The 12,988-nt window shown below is 39.4% G+C and overlaps 1 protein-coding gene across 2 annotated transcripts; it reads left to right on the top strand.

Annotated features, from left to right (window-relative positions):
* The first annotated feature begins 282 nt into the window (after window positions 1-282).
* On the top strand, window positions 283-12,189 carry LOC122082307 (probable WRKY transcription factor 2). Of its 2 annotated transcripts, XM_042649766.1 has the most exons (5): window positions 286-1,248; window positions 9,528-9,707; window positions 9,938-10,836; window positions 10,949-11,107; window positions 11,254-12,189. In XM_042649766.1, exons 1-5 carry the CDS (start codon window positions 778-780, stop codon window positions 11,963-11,965), a joined length of 2,421 nt encoding a protein of 806 aa, XP_042505700.1. In that variant the 5' UTR covers window positions 286-777; the 3' UTR covers window positions 11,966-12,189. The 2 variants fall into 2 exon arrangements, with proteins under 2 accessions (XP_042505702.1, XP_042505700.1); XM_042649768.1 differs by lacking the exon at window positions 9,528-9,707 and having other exon boundaries at window positions 283-1,248.
* Window positions 12,190-12,988: the final 799 nt, after the last annotated feature.

Below are 12,988 nucleotides of genomic sequence, written 5' to 3'. Positions count from 1 at the left end.
CTTTTGCATAAATGTGTCCTACAATGGTTCACTTGTTTGTAACCATTTTTTTAGGGTGTAGCACTTGTTTGTAACTTTGTAAGGATAAAAGGGTAAGGTAACGGCTAAGGGGGAGAGAGAGTGAGGGTTAGTTCCTTATTTGCCACCTTGGTTGAAGTCAAACCAATCAGTTGGTGCCGCATAGCAGCTAGATCGAAACTCCCCTCAAGAATTCCCGGCGGCCTAAAAGCAGGGATCTATCAAAACCCACGGTGAGACCATAACAACGATAACTATTTTTGGATCACTTTTCTGACATTTCGAATTTCACTTCTTACAGCGAAAAGAGAAATAAAAAAATTTCATTTCAAACATGTAGAGATAGAGAGAGAAAAAGAGAGATCAAAAAGAAAAAGTACAGAGAGAGAGAGAGGTGAGCTCATTAAGCCGGTCAAAGGAACCCACATTCCGTCAAAAGAGACTATCGTCTCGTAATTTCGTCTTTTGCAGTCCTTTTTATTTGCTGGTTTGGATTCTTGAAGGACGAGGACTGATTGTTCTGTTCTATCTCTACCTGTGCAAAGTCTCTGTTGAATCTCCAAACCCATCGCTGGCTTTTAATTTTCCTTCATGAAAGATGATTTTGTTGTTGTAATGGTGCCATTTGTGAACCTGGAAAGGCTTTGAACTCAAAACCCTAGGTTGTCCTGTTTAAATTGAATATTGGGTGCCGTCTTAAATGGAAGATTTTGTTTGTACATATGTAGATTTCTGGTGAATGGGTGGTTATACTCTGTAATGGAAGAAACGGAAGATAACGGTGGTGGTGATTGGAGAGCACTGATTTCAAGCCCGAAAGGTCTCTTCTCGGCTTTTGTCTCTGAAGGGTTCGCTTCGAGGTCTCTGTCCCAGATTATCAATGGGTCTGATGCTGCTGCTACAGACCCTGCTGATGGTGAGAAAGCTAGAGATGCTTCGGTGTGTTCGGATAAGAAAGCTGAGGAATCCTGGGTTGGGGTTTCGTCTGGTTTGGATACACAGATTGAGGCTTCTAGTGATTGGAAGCCTAACACAGTTAGAAATGGGACTAGTATTGCGGAGAGGAGGGCTGGGATAGGTGGCTTCAGTCAACCAAGGATCAATACACCACGGTTTAGATCCTTCAGCCCTTTGTCTTCACCAAGGGCTGGTTCGCCTTATCTTACCATACCACCTGGTCTTAGTCCTGCAACGTTGCTTGATTCCCCCGTTATGTTTCCTAATTACCAGGTATGGTCATCGGCTTTTATCAAATATGTTATTCTTGTTTCTCCCAAGTTCTTGATTTGGAAATGGGTTTGATAATTTCAGCTTTTTCTGTAGAAATCACATTATTTTGAAGATTTTAAGATGAATTTTATCTACCCTTTTTCAATGTTGTTGTGAACCTTTGATTAGGTGGATGTATGCTCCCAATCTATCCGTGAATCCTTCTAATGCTTCTTTTTTTCCTGAAATTTTTTATTGCATTTGCAGTATGGGTGTTGGCGCAGAAAATTTAGAAATGATGTTGGCTATATGAATTGATTTTGTTTCTCTTACTGCTGTGTCCTTCCAGAGGATGTTTGTTGCCAGTGAAAAACCGCAGGCCAGAACCGTGCATTTTGATCAGTTGAATGAGAAAGTTCCCCGACCTTATGCCTAAGATGTTGGTTTTCATTTTCTTTTTCTTACATGTAGTTGATTCTGGTGGGGAGGGGTATCCATACCAAAAATTTCTCCAATTTAGGGTTTACGAAAATATCCACAAGCAGTTTAAGAGTTACCTCTTTGTACGACAAGCACAATACATCCAAAGGAATACAGCACTGAACGGGCACACTCTGACCCTTGACGGAGACGAATGTTGCGGAAACCTTCGTCTCACTCTAGTGAAACCCTAGAGAGAGATTTCTCAAAGTAGTTAGTGCAGAAAATTCCTTTTCTAGTATTTCAGGCTTTTATCAGTGGAACCATTTCCATCTTCATTCTTGTTCTAGTTCAAGTTCTCCATCCTGGACCTTCTGGGTCTTACCCATGCACACCTTATTCCTTTCTTTATTACCTCTTGACTTCAAACTAAAAGAATCATCATGCTCCACATGCAACATGTTCATCAATACCAAAGACGTTACATTGATTCTGTTGGTAATGATGAGCATCACAAACTGATCACATAAAAAAGGTAGATAAATTGTCCCTAGGGATTCCAATATATGTATGTGGCCTTATCATATTCTAAGACGTAGTCTAAAATTGAAGTCTCCTGAAACATCAGGGTAATAGGAAGAACTTTAGTCGATAGTTAGCAAGGAATCGAATATTTCTTACCAAAAATATCCTTCAATTTCCTCATCATTTCCTTGTTGTTCAACGTTTCCCATGACTTTCACAAAGTCATCTTGACGGAAGTCCATGTAAATTGATGCAGATTCTTCACCAAATTAGGCTTGTTTTATTGGGAATAAGCCTAGGGTTGGGTTCCATACATGTTGGGCCATTGATCTCATGTGTTTTGAGTGTAATAGACCACTTTTATGGGCCTAAACTAGGGGTTCTAAGGTTGCATACGGGATTATTAGTTTTCGTAGGAATTTTTCATTAGTTTCCTTTTTAGATGAGGTTATTTAGTTTCTAATTTCAGTACCTAGTTAGTTTCTAATTTCTTATCTCATAGTTTCTATTTTTAATTTTAGTAACTAGAGGTCTTATGTTTATTTAGTTTCCTATTTCAGTTTTTGGAAACTAAAGGTAGTTTCTATTTCTTGTAATCACCCCCATCATTATTATAAATAAAGGAGAAGGGCTCCCACAATGCCCATGATTTTATGAATTAAAAAAAAAGCTTCTGCATTTTTCTCTCTTTGTGTATGATCAAAGTGACGGAATTGGTGTTTGATCCAATTGACTCTTTGCGGCGTGAAGTCCAAGAGGTCTCTTCAAGCTTTCTCTTTTCTTCTTTCAAGGTTATCTACAAGGCTCATCGGCCCAGGTGAGAGATTTGATCTATTTTTATTTCTGGGTTTAGGAAATCCTGAGTTCTCTCTTACTGCCCCTATTTTGTTCTGAAGTTCCAGCCATCCAATGGCTTTGGAATTTTGATCGATGGTTAGACCTGGTTAGAGGGTGGTTCGACCCTGATTTGAAGTGCATCAGACCGTATTTGGTATCGGAGTCCTGGGATACCGTGGAAATATGGGAAATTTCGATGGTATCGGTGGAACCTTGAACCATGGGTAAAACCTTAGGACATATTATTGTCTAAAAATAAATGCAAATATACTCATTAAACTATTTAATTGGATTTGATGAACACACATATCCAACAGTGTAATCCACTGTCCTTGCCCAAATCAAATTGAAAGCTCGAAGAATTCAAGGTAGGATTGAATCGTCTAGTTCTCCCTTTGTTCTAATCAATTGTTATCTTGCTCGTCATGGAAGAGAGGCATTGATATTTGCACCTCTTGTTACGTGGTACTTTACTTATTGCATGATGCATTGTAATATTGGTAGATCAATATGCTTCATATTTATTGAGGATCTTGAATATGTTGTATAGTACTATAACTGAATATTTTTTTGTAAGCATTGGGCCATTTTCTTAGTACCATTGTAAAATGTAACATGTAACATTTATGCTAGTTGTCAACTGAAAATCTCCCAAAAGAGTTCGTGAATGGAAAATGGTTTGAGTTAGCCAGTGTGGATATATGCAAAAGTATTTAAATTCACATGAAAGCCATGGTCTGTCGACCGTTTTGATACAAAATAGATAGTTATATACACTATGTTCTTTAACTGTGAGTTCCTTGAAGCTCCAAATTGCTTGATAACCTAGGTACAAAATATAACATACAACAGCAACAATAACAGCCTGAAGCCAGTACACCTATGAGGAACTGATCAGTGGAGGACCCAAGTACAAGAATTTTCTCATGAATCCCCCCACTCACCAGCTCATCTGCTGGGGAGCTGGTGACCTCAATCTCCAAAAGCAGGGAAAGCTACCTTGGGAACACTGTAATCTAGCCTTTTCCTTATAAGGTGTAGATGCCCAAGTCTCTCCCAGACTGGGCTTGTGGCCAAATTAATTAGATAGTCACCATCTTCAGCTTCAAATCACCTTCAGTGAGCTAGTGCAGCCAACCTTCGTCAATATTAATTTCAAAACCACTACATTAAGCTCTGCTCCAGAGAGTCATTCCCACCAATGCAGCCAGAGAAAACCAACATAACAGTCCATTAATTTCCCTAAACACACTCTCTATACTCCTGGGCCCAGTTTTTCCGTAGAACTGCCATCTATATTTAATTCTGAAATTGTATTTTATATCCTTATTAAGTGGTTTATCAATAATTCTACTAGCTGCTGCACTAAATAGAGATGGATGATGTCAATGTACACCATCTTGCAAACACACAATTTACTTTTGCTTGAAGCTTGCTCTTGAGTTATCCAGTTCTTCTTGCCTTAATTCATTATTCAAATTTAGATTGCCAGTAAAGTGAACTCTTTGGATTCAAGTTTGTTTGGAATGCGTGGAGGAAGCTGAGCAGTTTTACCTTGTGAAAACGGGGAAGGTGGTTTTGCACCAAGGTAAATGGTGATTTGGGCATTCATCTTCCGGGGACTATGAACAAACCCTTCCATGCATTATTGGAAAATCATATGGAATTCTGAAAGAAAGAAGGCAGTCTTTGGGAGACACCATTGGCTCATTGCCAATGAAAATGGGAATATTTTTGAGTCAAAGAGGTTGGAAGTCCTAGGAGGTCATGAACTGAGCCTATGAAAAGATATTTCCTGAGCAGCTGAAACTTCAATTACCTTGTGACTTGTAGAGTCAGGAAAAGGGGGGTTTTATCAGATTCTGGGAGGATGCTTGGTGTCGATGTAGAAATCCGACCTTCGGCTCCGGGAAAGAAACTTGCAATAGGAAGGTTGGAGGGGTGTTCCGACCAAGATTCTCCAATGCCTAAATCAGTTTCATACAACAAATAATTTTATTGGAATAGTGGAGAGAGTGAGAGACTGACCTCCTTTCTCCTTTAATGGAGTAGATATAGGGTGAAGTACCTTATTTACCCTTGTAGTTAAGTTCTTTAAGTTGTGAGAAGCCCTTTAGTCTGTGGTTGAACACCACGTGTCCTACACTTATTGGTGAAGTTATTTCATGGTATATTATATGCCCCCCACTCCCTTAAGTTCCTAGAATAGGAAATTGAGGGAGTAGAGTTGCATTTTCTCCTTAGGGATGTTTGAGCATGCTCAATGCACCCATTGTGTTAGGGTTCATGCTCGACGCATCCCCATTGTGTTGAAGTGTAAAAATTAATGCTCGGTTTGTCCCCATTGTGTTGGGGGTGTAGATATAGAGTTCGGTGCGTCCCATCGTACTAGGGTGGAGACTCTGAGTATAGGAGCTTGCTTGGTCCCCATCGTGCTGGGGTAGAGACTAAGTGTAGAATGCTCGTATGGTCCCCATTGTATTAGGGTAGGAGATTCTAAGTGTAGAATGCTCGCATTCTCCCCGTTGTATTAGGGTAGGAGATTCTAAGTGTAAAATGCTCTAGTTCGTCCTATAGTTGGGGTGTAGGTGCTCGAGAGGCTCGTACCGTGGTCAAGTTGTAGAGGCTCAAGTTCGTCCCGTGAGCTTATCTGCCGAGTGAGCATGGAGGCGTTAGATATGGATGGTGATGGGGACCATGCGAGTCTCCACCCCAGCACGATGGGGACCAAGCCATCTCTTATATTCAAAGTCTCTAGCCACAATACGATGGGGACACACTGAACTCTATATCTACACCCCCAACACAATGGGGACAAACCGAGCATTAATTTCTACACCCAAACACAATGGGGACGCGTCGAGCATGAACCCTAACACAATGGGGGCATCGAGCACGCTCAAGCATAGCTAAGGAGAAAAAACAACTCTACTCCCTCAACTTGTTATTCTAGGAACTTAAGGGAGTGGGGGGCATATGATATACCATGAAATGATCTCACCAATAAGTGTAGGACATGTGATGTTCAACCACAGACTAAAAGGCTCTTCACAACTCAAGGAACTTAACTACAAGAGTAAATAAGGTACTTCATTCTATATCTACCATATAAAAGGGGAAAGGAGGTCAGTCTCTCACTCTTTCTCCACTACTCCAATAAAATTATTTGTTGTCCGAAACTGACTTAGGCATCAAAGCATCTTGGCCGGAGCACCTGTCCGGCCTCCTTTTGCAGGTTTTTCTCTCGGAGCCAAAGGTCGGATTTCTGCATTAACACTTGGTATGGTACAAGCAAGGTTTAAGATCTCGATCTTGTTCCTAATCTCGCTAAACCGAAAATGAGAGATTTGGCGAGATCGATATTGTATTTTTTCCTGGTTGGTCTCGGTGTCCATTTGGGCTTTGTAGCTCCTGAAACTTGGCATTTACCCTATTTTAGGCCCAAACTGTGGAAACATCAGTTTTCAAAAATCAAACCCAAAAGGTATATTGACTTCATCCCTATATAAGTAGTATTCGGGCCCTTCACCGTAGGCTATTTCATAATAAAAACAAACAACTATTGACCATGCTTCTATGAAAAAATGGTCTTGAGTAGTTGTTTTTACCTAAAACTGCTCTTGAAAAGGACTAGATCAGTACTATCTAGGCCAGAACAATTCTTCCGTTGGCAGTGATCGATCATAGAAATATAGAATCTAGTTGAAGTATTTTAAAAGCTTATTAACCTGAGCTCATTCTTCTGTTCATTATAAGAGGCTTAGACTCTTGTTTCCTGGTCAGATAAATTTCGAAGGTTTTTTTATTTTTATTTTTTTTTTTTTTATTATTATTATTATTATTTTTTTTTTTTCCTGCTTTCTGGTTTTAATTTGGAGGGGTTTGTTTATCCACAATGTTCCTTTGGTTTCAGTGTATTATATAAGATACTCATGGTTGTTCGTCTCACCTCTACGAAGATTTCATAGCATGTGAATCGTAAAACTGAAGTGGAAATGGCATCTTTTTGTACCCTTCCTTTTCCGTTCCTCTTGTAACCTACTGGTGTGCTACCTGTTTAGCTAGCTTTGGTTTCTACTTGCCTTTACTCTTATCTTGTCGACAAATGAGGAGGTGGTTGCTTTTGGTCCAGGAGATTAGGTTCTCAGAATATTCTGTGCTTTCTGCTGGGTAATTGGGAAGAGTGCAACATTTATGTCTTTGACAATAAGGATTGCTATCCAGGAAGGTAGGTGATGAGGGGTTTAGCTTGAGACAAAATCATTTCAATCCATAAGGACTTCCTAGTCATCAAATCCAAAACCTTACAGGAATCTTGGGACAGCATCCAGTATGACTTGTGCTTAGTTACCCATATCTTTTATATTTGTTCTTGCCCTTTTCTCTCAGTTAACTATTTTCCTATGTAGTCAAGGAAAGAATCCTAGCTTGAAGCTTTGAATTCCTGTTCCCTATGCCAGGGTGAAATCACAGCTCATCCACTTATGTGTGGGTTTAGTGTCCCTCTCTTGAAAAACTGGCTGCAAGAAGATGCTATGTGAAAATTTTAGAGAGAATTGCCAAAACATCTGACCAGGATATGAATAGGCCGCTTCGTATAGGCTGTTTGTGTTGAAACCAAGAAATATATGTTTGTTTTAATGATAAATTCCTCCATAATGGGACCTTGAATGGTTATTGGAAGCTCTCTGTTGGTCTCGGACGTACCAGTAGAAAGAAAATAGAATGATTTCCAAATGACTCTCTTTCTGCTTAGACATCAACGTTGCCCTGTGTATGAATTTGTGGCCATTTTCTAACTTCAAGATACCAAGAGAGAGTAATGCAAGGATCTTGATCAAAAAGCTGTTGTCAATCCAAATCATATAACTCTAAATGCTTTTTACCGGCTGTCCTGTTCTATTCTGTTCTTCTGTCATTTTGGAATTCGAACATGCTTCTTTTTATGAATATACATTAATGTCTGATCACCTTTGAAGGCTTGTATTTTCCTTGGGTCTTCTCTCCTGCTCCTCGTATTTTTTTGGAAAGAAATGTAAAATTTCTTCTAACCTGTACAATCAAACACCCCATTTCGAATAATTGAAGGTGGTGTACAATGTATAGAGATGATGGTTTACTGACAATTGAAGAAATTCATAACTTGATACAAACAGGTGAGACATTGAATGAAATTTTTTTGGAGTTTGGGCTAAGTAGGGCTGGTGGCTAGTTGGCAAAATAGTGGCCAGTATAGCAAGTCTGGACTTTTCAAAACAAAATTCGAATCTGATGACTTTCTACTCTTCACCATCTTCTTTGTTGCTTGCCTTTCCTGCGAATGTTTTCAAAGCTTGATGAAGATAATGTCTATAGATTAAACGGATCTTAAATTTTTGGGTGAAATCTTCACACTGTTATAATTGGCTGAGGATAATAGGAAAGGAAGAGGTTTTATTTTTCCTTGGGTTGAGCAGCCTTGTCAGCCTTGGTATAAGTTCTTTCTGGAGGATCCATGCAATAATTTTGAAATAAAGCACTCAGGAAGTCGATTGTTGCTTCTGAATTGACTCATCAATAGTAGGGTTGTTTTATGAAGCTCTACCAACCAGTTAGCATGGATTGCTGTAAGTTTTATAATAACCTTTGTAGTCCTGGTTATTATGGCTGTTGGAGTTCTATTTATATTCTTTGCAGTTACTTCCTGAATTTTGGTAATTATGCTTGTTGTTGCACTGCTGCCTCCAATCTTGTGTTACTTCATTTCCAATCAATCAAATAAGGTGATTTGGGCTGCCGTCTCTTTGTTGGTGATGACCTGTGACTGAGGAGATGGTATATGGCTGAAGGAGTCACATGGTGGTCTGTGATAACCTCGTGGTCAAGTAGCAAATTTTCTTCTGGTTTTGTGGGCACAGCCTGAAATCGTTGTGATCATCCTCCAATGGCTTCTTTTTTTTTGCATCTACATCTTTCGTATTTCAAATGACAATTCATGTAGTTATGCTTTTGATGTGGGTTTTTTCTCCTCCCTTCCTCCATCTTCTTTTCCCTCTTTTTATAAAGCAATAAACTTTTGTAGCCATTACCTTTGTGTTGGTACATGTCAATACGGCCAAAAATTTTAAAATAATCATGTCTTTGTTACATAGCTTATATTTTTATTGTTCCAATGGTTATATTTTGTATAATTTGCCTGTAGATATTCTATATCCTTTAATTTCGGCAGCCTTTGTTATGCAACATATCTTTATACTGTTCCTAAGGATGTACTGTGCATATGTTGCCTGGAAATCTTCAAAACAATAAATACGAGCTCATATTTGCCACAGATGTAGTTTAACTAGCTTCTTTTGATTTTGTTGCTTATTTTTTCTGTAACAAGCATGGATCTTTTGACGAACAAAGAAGCCTTTTGAATTAATCATCGTCATCAAGTCCTTGAAACTTTGCATTTGATACTGGATCTGTAAAACTCTGCTTTGTAACCATTAGATGTTGCTCCTTTTTAATTATTTATCTGTTTCTTTGGGTTGTAGGCTCAGCCATCTCCAACTACTGGAACTTTTTCGTTGCCTCCAAGTAATGAAAATCCAATTTTTATTCCATTAGCTTCTGGTACTAATAAGGAAAAGTGCGAAGAGGTTGATTCCTCGTTCATGTTCAAGTCTCATGTGAAACCTGTCAGTTTGTCATGTCCTCTTGGCTCAGAAAATCAGGTAATTGGTGGCTTCGATCGTGCTATCCACCAAGACTGATATAAAATTAAGATAAAGTTTTACATGGAAATCAATGTCCTTGTGATAACTTCAGTATTTAAATGAACCATTTTCCTGTTGCTTAGTCTTTCTGTCGGAATTCACTCATGTAGTTACATGTATCAAATTACAATATGAAACATATCAATGAATCAAAGAGTTCATTTGCTTGGTGTGTTTTATTTGATTAGGTGGCTTCATCTTCCAATCAAGCTCGGAATCTGGAAATGACCGGTGTCAGCCACCAACCTCCTGTGCTCGTGCAACCAAACATGGACTTTGAATGTCAAAATGGTTTTCTGAAACAAGCCATGTCAAAGAGCTATACTACTGATTCTCCTTCCGATATTGAAGTTTCTAACATCATGATCGAAAATGGTAAGTGTTTTGCTGTGCAAACTGGCAATTGTGGTGTTGCTAGTGATCAAGCTCCTCTACTGGAGGAAACTCTACCGGGAGACAATACTGGGTCACAGCAAATTCTAGAAGGGGACCAGAAAGGATATCCTCCAATGGGAATGGGAAAGCCATCAGAAGATGGATACAATTGGAGAAAATATGGGCAGAAACAGGTGAAAGGTAGCGAATATCCTCGGAGCTACTACAAGTGCACGCATCCAAATTGTCAGGTGAAGAAAAAGGTAGAACGTTCTCATGATGGTCAAATAACAGAAATTATTTACAAGGGTGCTCATAATCACCAAAAACCTCAGCCTAGTCGTCGATCAGCAGTTGGATCGGCATTTCCACTTGGTGAAATGTCAGAGACAGGTGAGGGGTCTGGGACTTCCGTCAAAGTGGAAGAAAGTTCAATTTGGAAAAGTGTTTCTCAGGGGCCCAAGGATAACAAAGTTGGTTCAGATTGGAAGACTGATGGTTTAGAGAGGACATCATCGACATCTGTTGTAACTGAACTTTCTGATCCACTTTCAAGTGCGCAAGGGAAACAGCTAGGTATGCTGGAATCCGCAGATACTCCAGAGTTCTCGTCCACACTCGCTAGTCATGAAGAGGATGATGATAGAGCCACTCAAGGGAGCATATCAGTTGACAATGACGGTGATGATGAGGAGTCTGAGTCAAAAAGAAGGTACTTTCCTCACATTTTTCATTATAGTTATTCTCTGGTTATTTAATGCTTTGGTGTTGACTGTCTTTGACACTAAACTTGGCTTATATTATGCGTCGACTCATCATTGCAGAAAGAAAGAGAGCTGTTTGATTGATACAAATTTGGCTTCTCGAGCTGTTCGGGAGCCAAGAGTTGTTGTCCAAACAGACAGTGAAGTGGACATACTTGATGATGGATACCGCTGGCGCAAGTATGGGCAGAAAGTAGTTAAAGGAAATCCAAACCCCAGGTATTAGTCTTCCTGCAGTTCAACTGTTATTTATATTTTTTTTGCTTCCAGCTGCACACGACATATATTCGGTTCCTTCCATGAGTCTCTTTGCAACCTCTCGTCTTTTCCTTTTAGACATTCTTGTTGATTTGAAACTGTCCCAGGAGCTACTATAAATGCACTAGTGCTGGATGCTCTGTGAGGAAGCATGTAGAAAGAGCCTCCCATGATCTCAAATCTGTGATAACAACATATGAGGGAAAACACAACCATGAAGTACCTGCGGCGAGAAACAGTAGTCATGTTAGCTCAAGTAGTGGAAATCTGCAAGCTGGTCCTAATGCTCAAACCACTCTGACATTAGCTGGAAGAACCAATTTTCCAAAGAGTGAACCACGAGTTCATGATTTTGCACCTCACTTTGAGAGAAAACCTGAATTCACTAATGAATTCTTGAGACCCAGTTATCTGGGGGGTATCCATGGCGACATAAAGCTGGGGCCGTCTGCTTGTTATGAAATGAAGCTGCCAGCCTTCCAGACACTTTCTTATGGATCCTTTGGACTAAATGCTAGCCAGAATGACACTAATCAAGCGGCTTCTATTGGTCATGTTATCCCAGAATTCCCAATTGCAATGCCTCGACCTGGAAACCCATCATTGAGCAGCTTTGATTTTAATAATCATGGAATGCCAATTGGTCCGGTTCAGCCTTTCCTTGGGATGCAGCAACCTAAGGAGACTGACACAAGATTCCTCAGGCCTAAACAGGAGCAGAAAGATGATGCTGTTTATGATAATCATTTATCCATTAACCGTCTTCCAAATGTGTCGCCTTCTGTATATCACCAGATAATGGGAGGTTTTCAATTGTAAATACATTGTGCTTCCCAGCTGAGTGTTCCCCACAGAGATGGACTCCGTGGGTCTTTTAGAAATTTTAAGAGAAGGTAGTCCCTTTTTTGCCTTTTGGTTGTCATGATAAAGAGTCTTGATACTCAATGCATAAAGTATCTGTAATTATTCCTTGTTTGGGTGGTCTATACAAAGGAATACTTCTTCAAATTTTAAATGATAACATATATATTTTTTTCTTGCCATTCAATAAGCCCTGCATTTTGTATTTGTGTTCCCATTATTATATGCTAGTATGAAGTTTGAACAAGACGACATACACTTTATTTATTTATTTATTTTTGAGCAGTTGAGGCTTCTGTCCCCATCCCCTTGTTTTGGCTGCCCACTGAATTGAACAGACTTCTTGATACCTTCCAGATCCTCTGTATCACATCAACCCTATATTAGCCAATTAGGCCTTGTTCTTCCCAACTCAAGTGTCAAGCTCCAGTCTAAATGGAGTTCTTCATATCTCATGGTAAAGATTGGATAAAAGAAACCTTGCACAGGCTGATACCTTGATAACCTGCCCATCCATCCAAAAGGGTGTGTTGCCTTTTTCTGCCAGCCACATTTAGAGGTCTTGAATTGGCAATGACAACCTGAACTGGGATTTTCAGGTGTAGACAAACCGGTTTGGTTTTGACTCAGGTTCAACCTGAAACCTGACCTCGGATGATCATGTGGTCTTGCTAGACAAACTGGCTTGGATGTGTCGAGGTTTGGCATTTTTAAAAGCAAACCAGATCGTAGCTGTCAGTAGTTCATAAAAATAAAAAGAAAAAAAAACCATAGCTGTCAGTCTTTCCAAAAAAGAGCCTTCTTGCACAACTCAATGAACCACCTCTAGGGCATAAAGATTTTCCCGTCCTTTTAAATTCTGCTATATAAAACCTTTAATTTTTTCCAATCCAACATTAAAATAAAGGAAATGCTTATAAAAAAAAATGCTATATCTTTCTTTTTTTTTTCTTTTTTTTTTTTTTTTTTTTTTTTTTTTTT

The sequence above is a fragment of the Macadamia integrifolia genome, chromosome 6, assembly GCF_013358625.1.
Source record: "Macadamia integrifolia cultivar HAES 741 chromosome 6, SCU_Mint_v3, whole genome shotgun sequence".
Lineage (NCBI taxonomy): Eukaryota > Viridiplantae > Streptophyta > Magnoliopsida > Proteales > Proteaceae > Macadamia > Macadamia integrifolia.
The sequence above is the reverse complement of the archived record's forward strand: the minus strand, read 5'-3'. Positions and strand labels throughout refer to the sequence as shown.

Coding starts and splice junctions, on each gene's coding strand:
- LOC122082307 (XM_042649766.1), top strand. CDS start 778: ATGGAAGAAACGGAAGATAACGGTGGTGGTGATTGGAGAGCACTGATT. Junction 9,708..9,937: donor CTCTTGGCTCAGAAAATCAG/GTAATTGGTGGC, acceptor TTATTTGATTAG/GTGGCTTCATCTTCCAATCA. Junction 10,837..10,948: donor GAGTCTGAGTCAAAAAGAAG/GTACTTTCCTCA, acceptor TCATCATTGCAG/AAAGAAAGAGAGCTGTTTGA.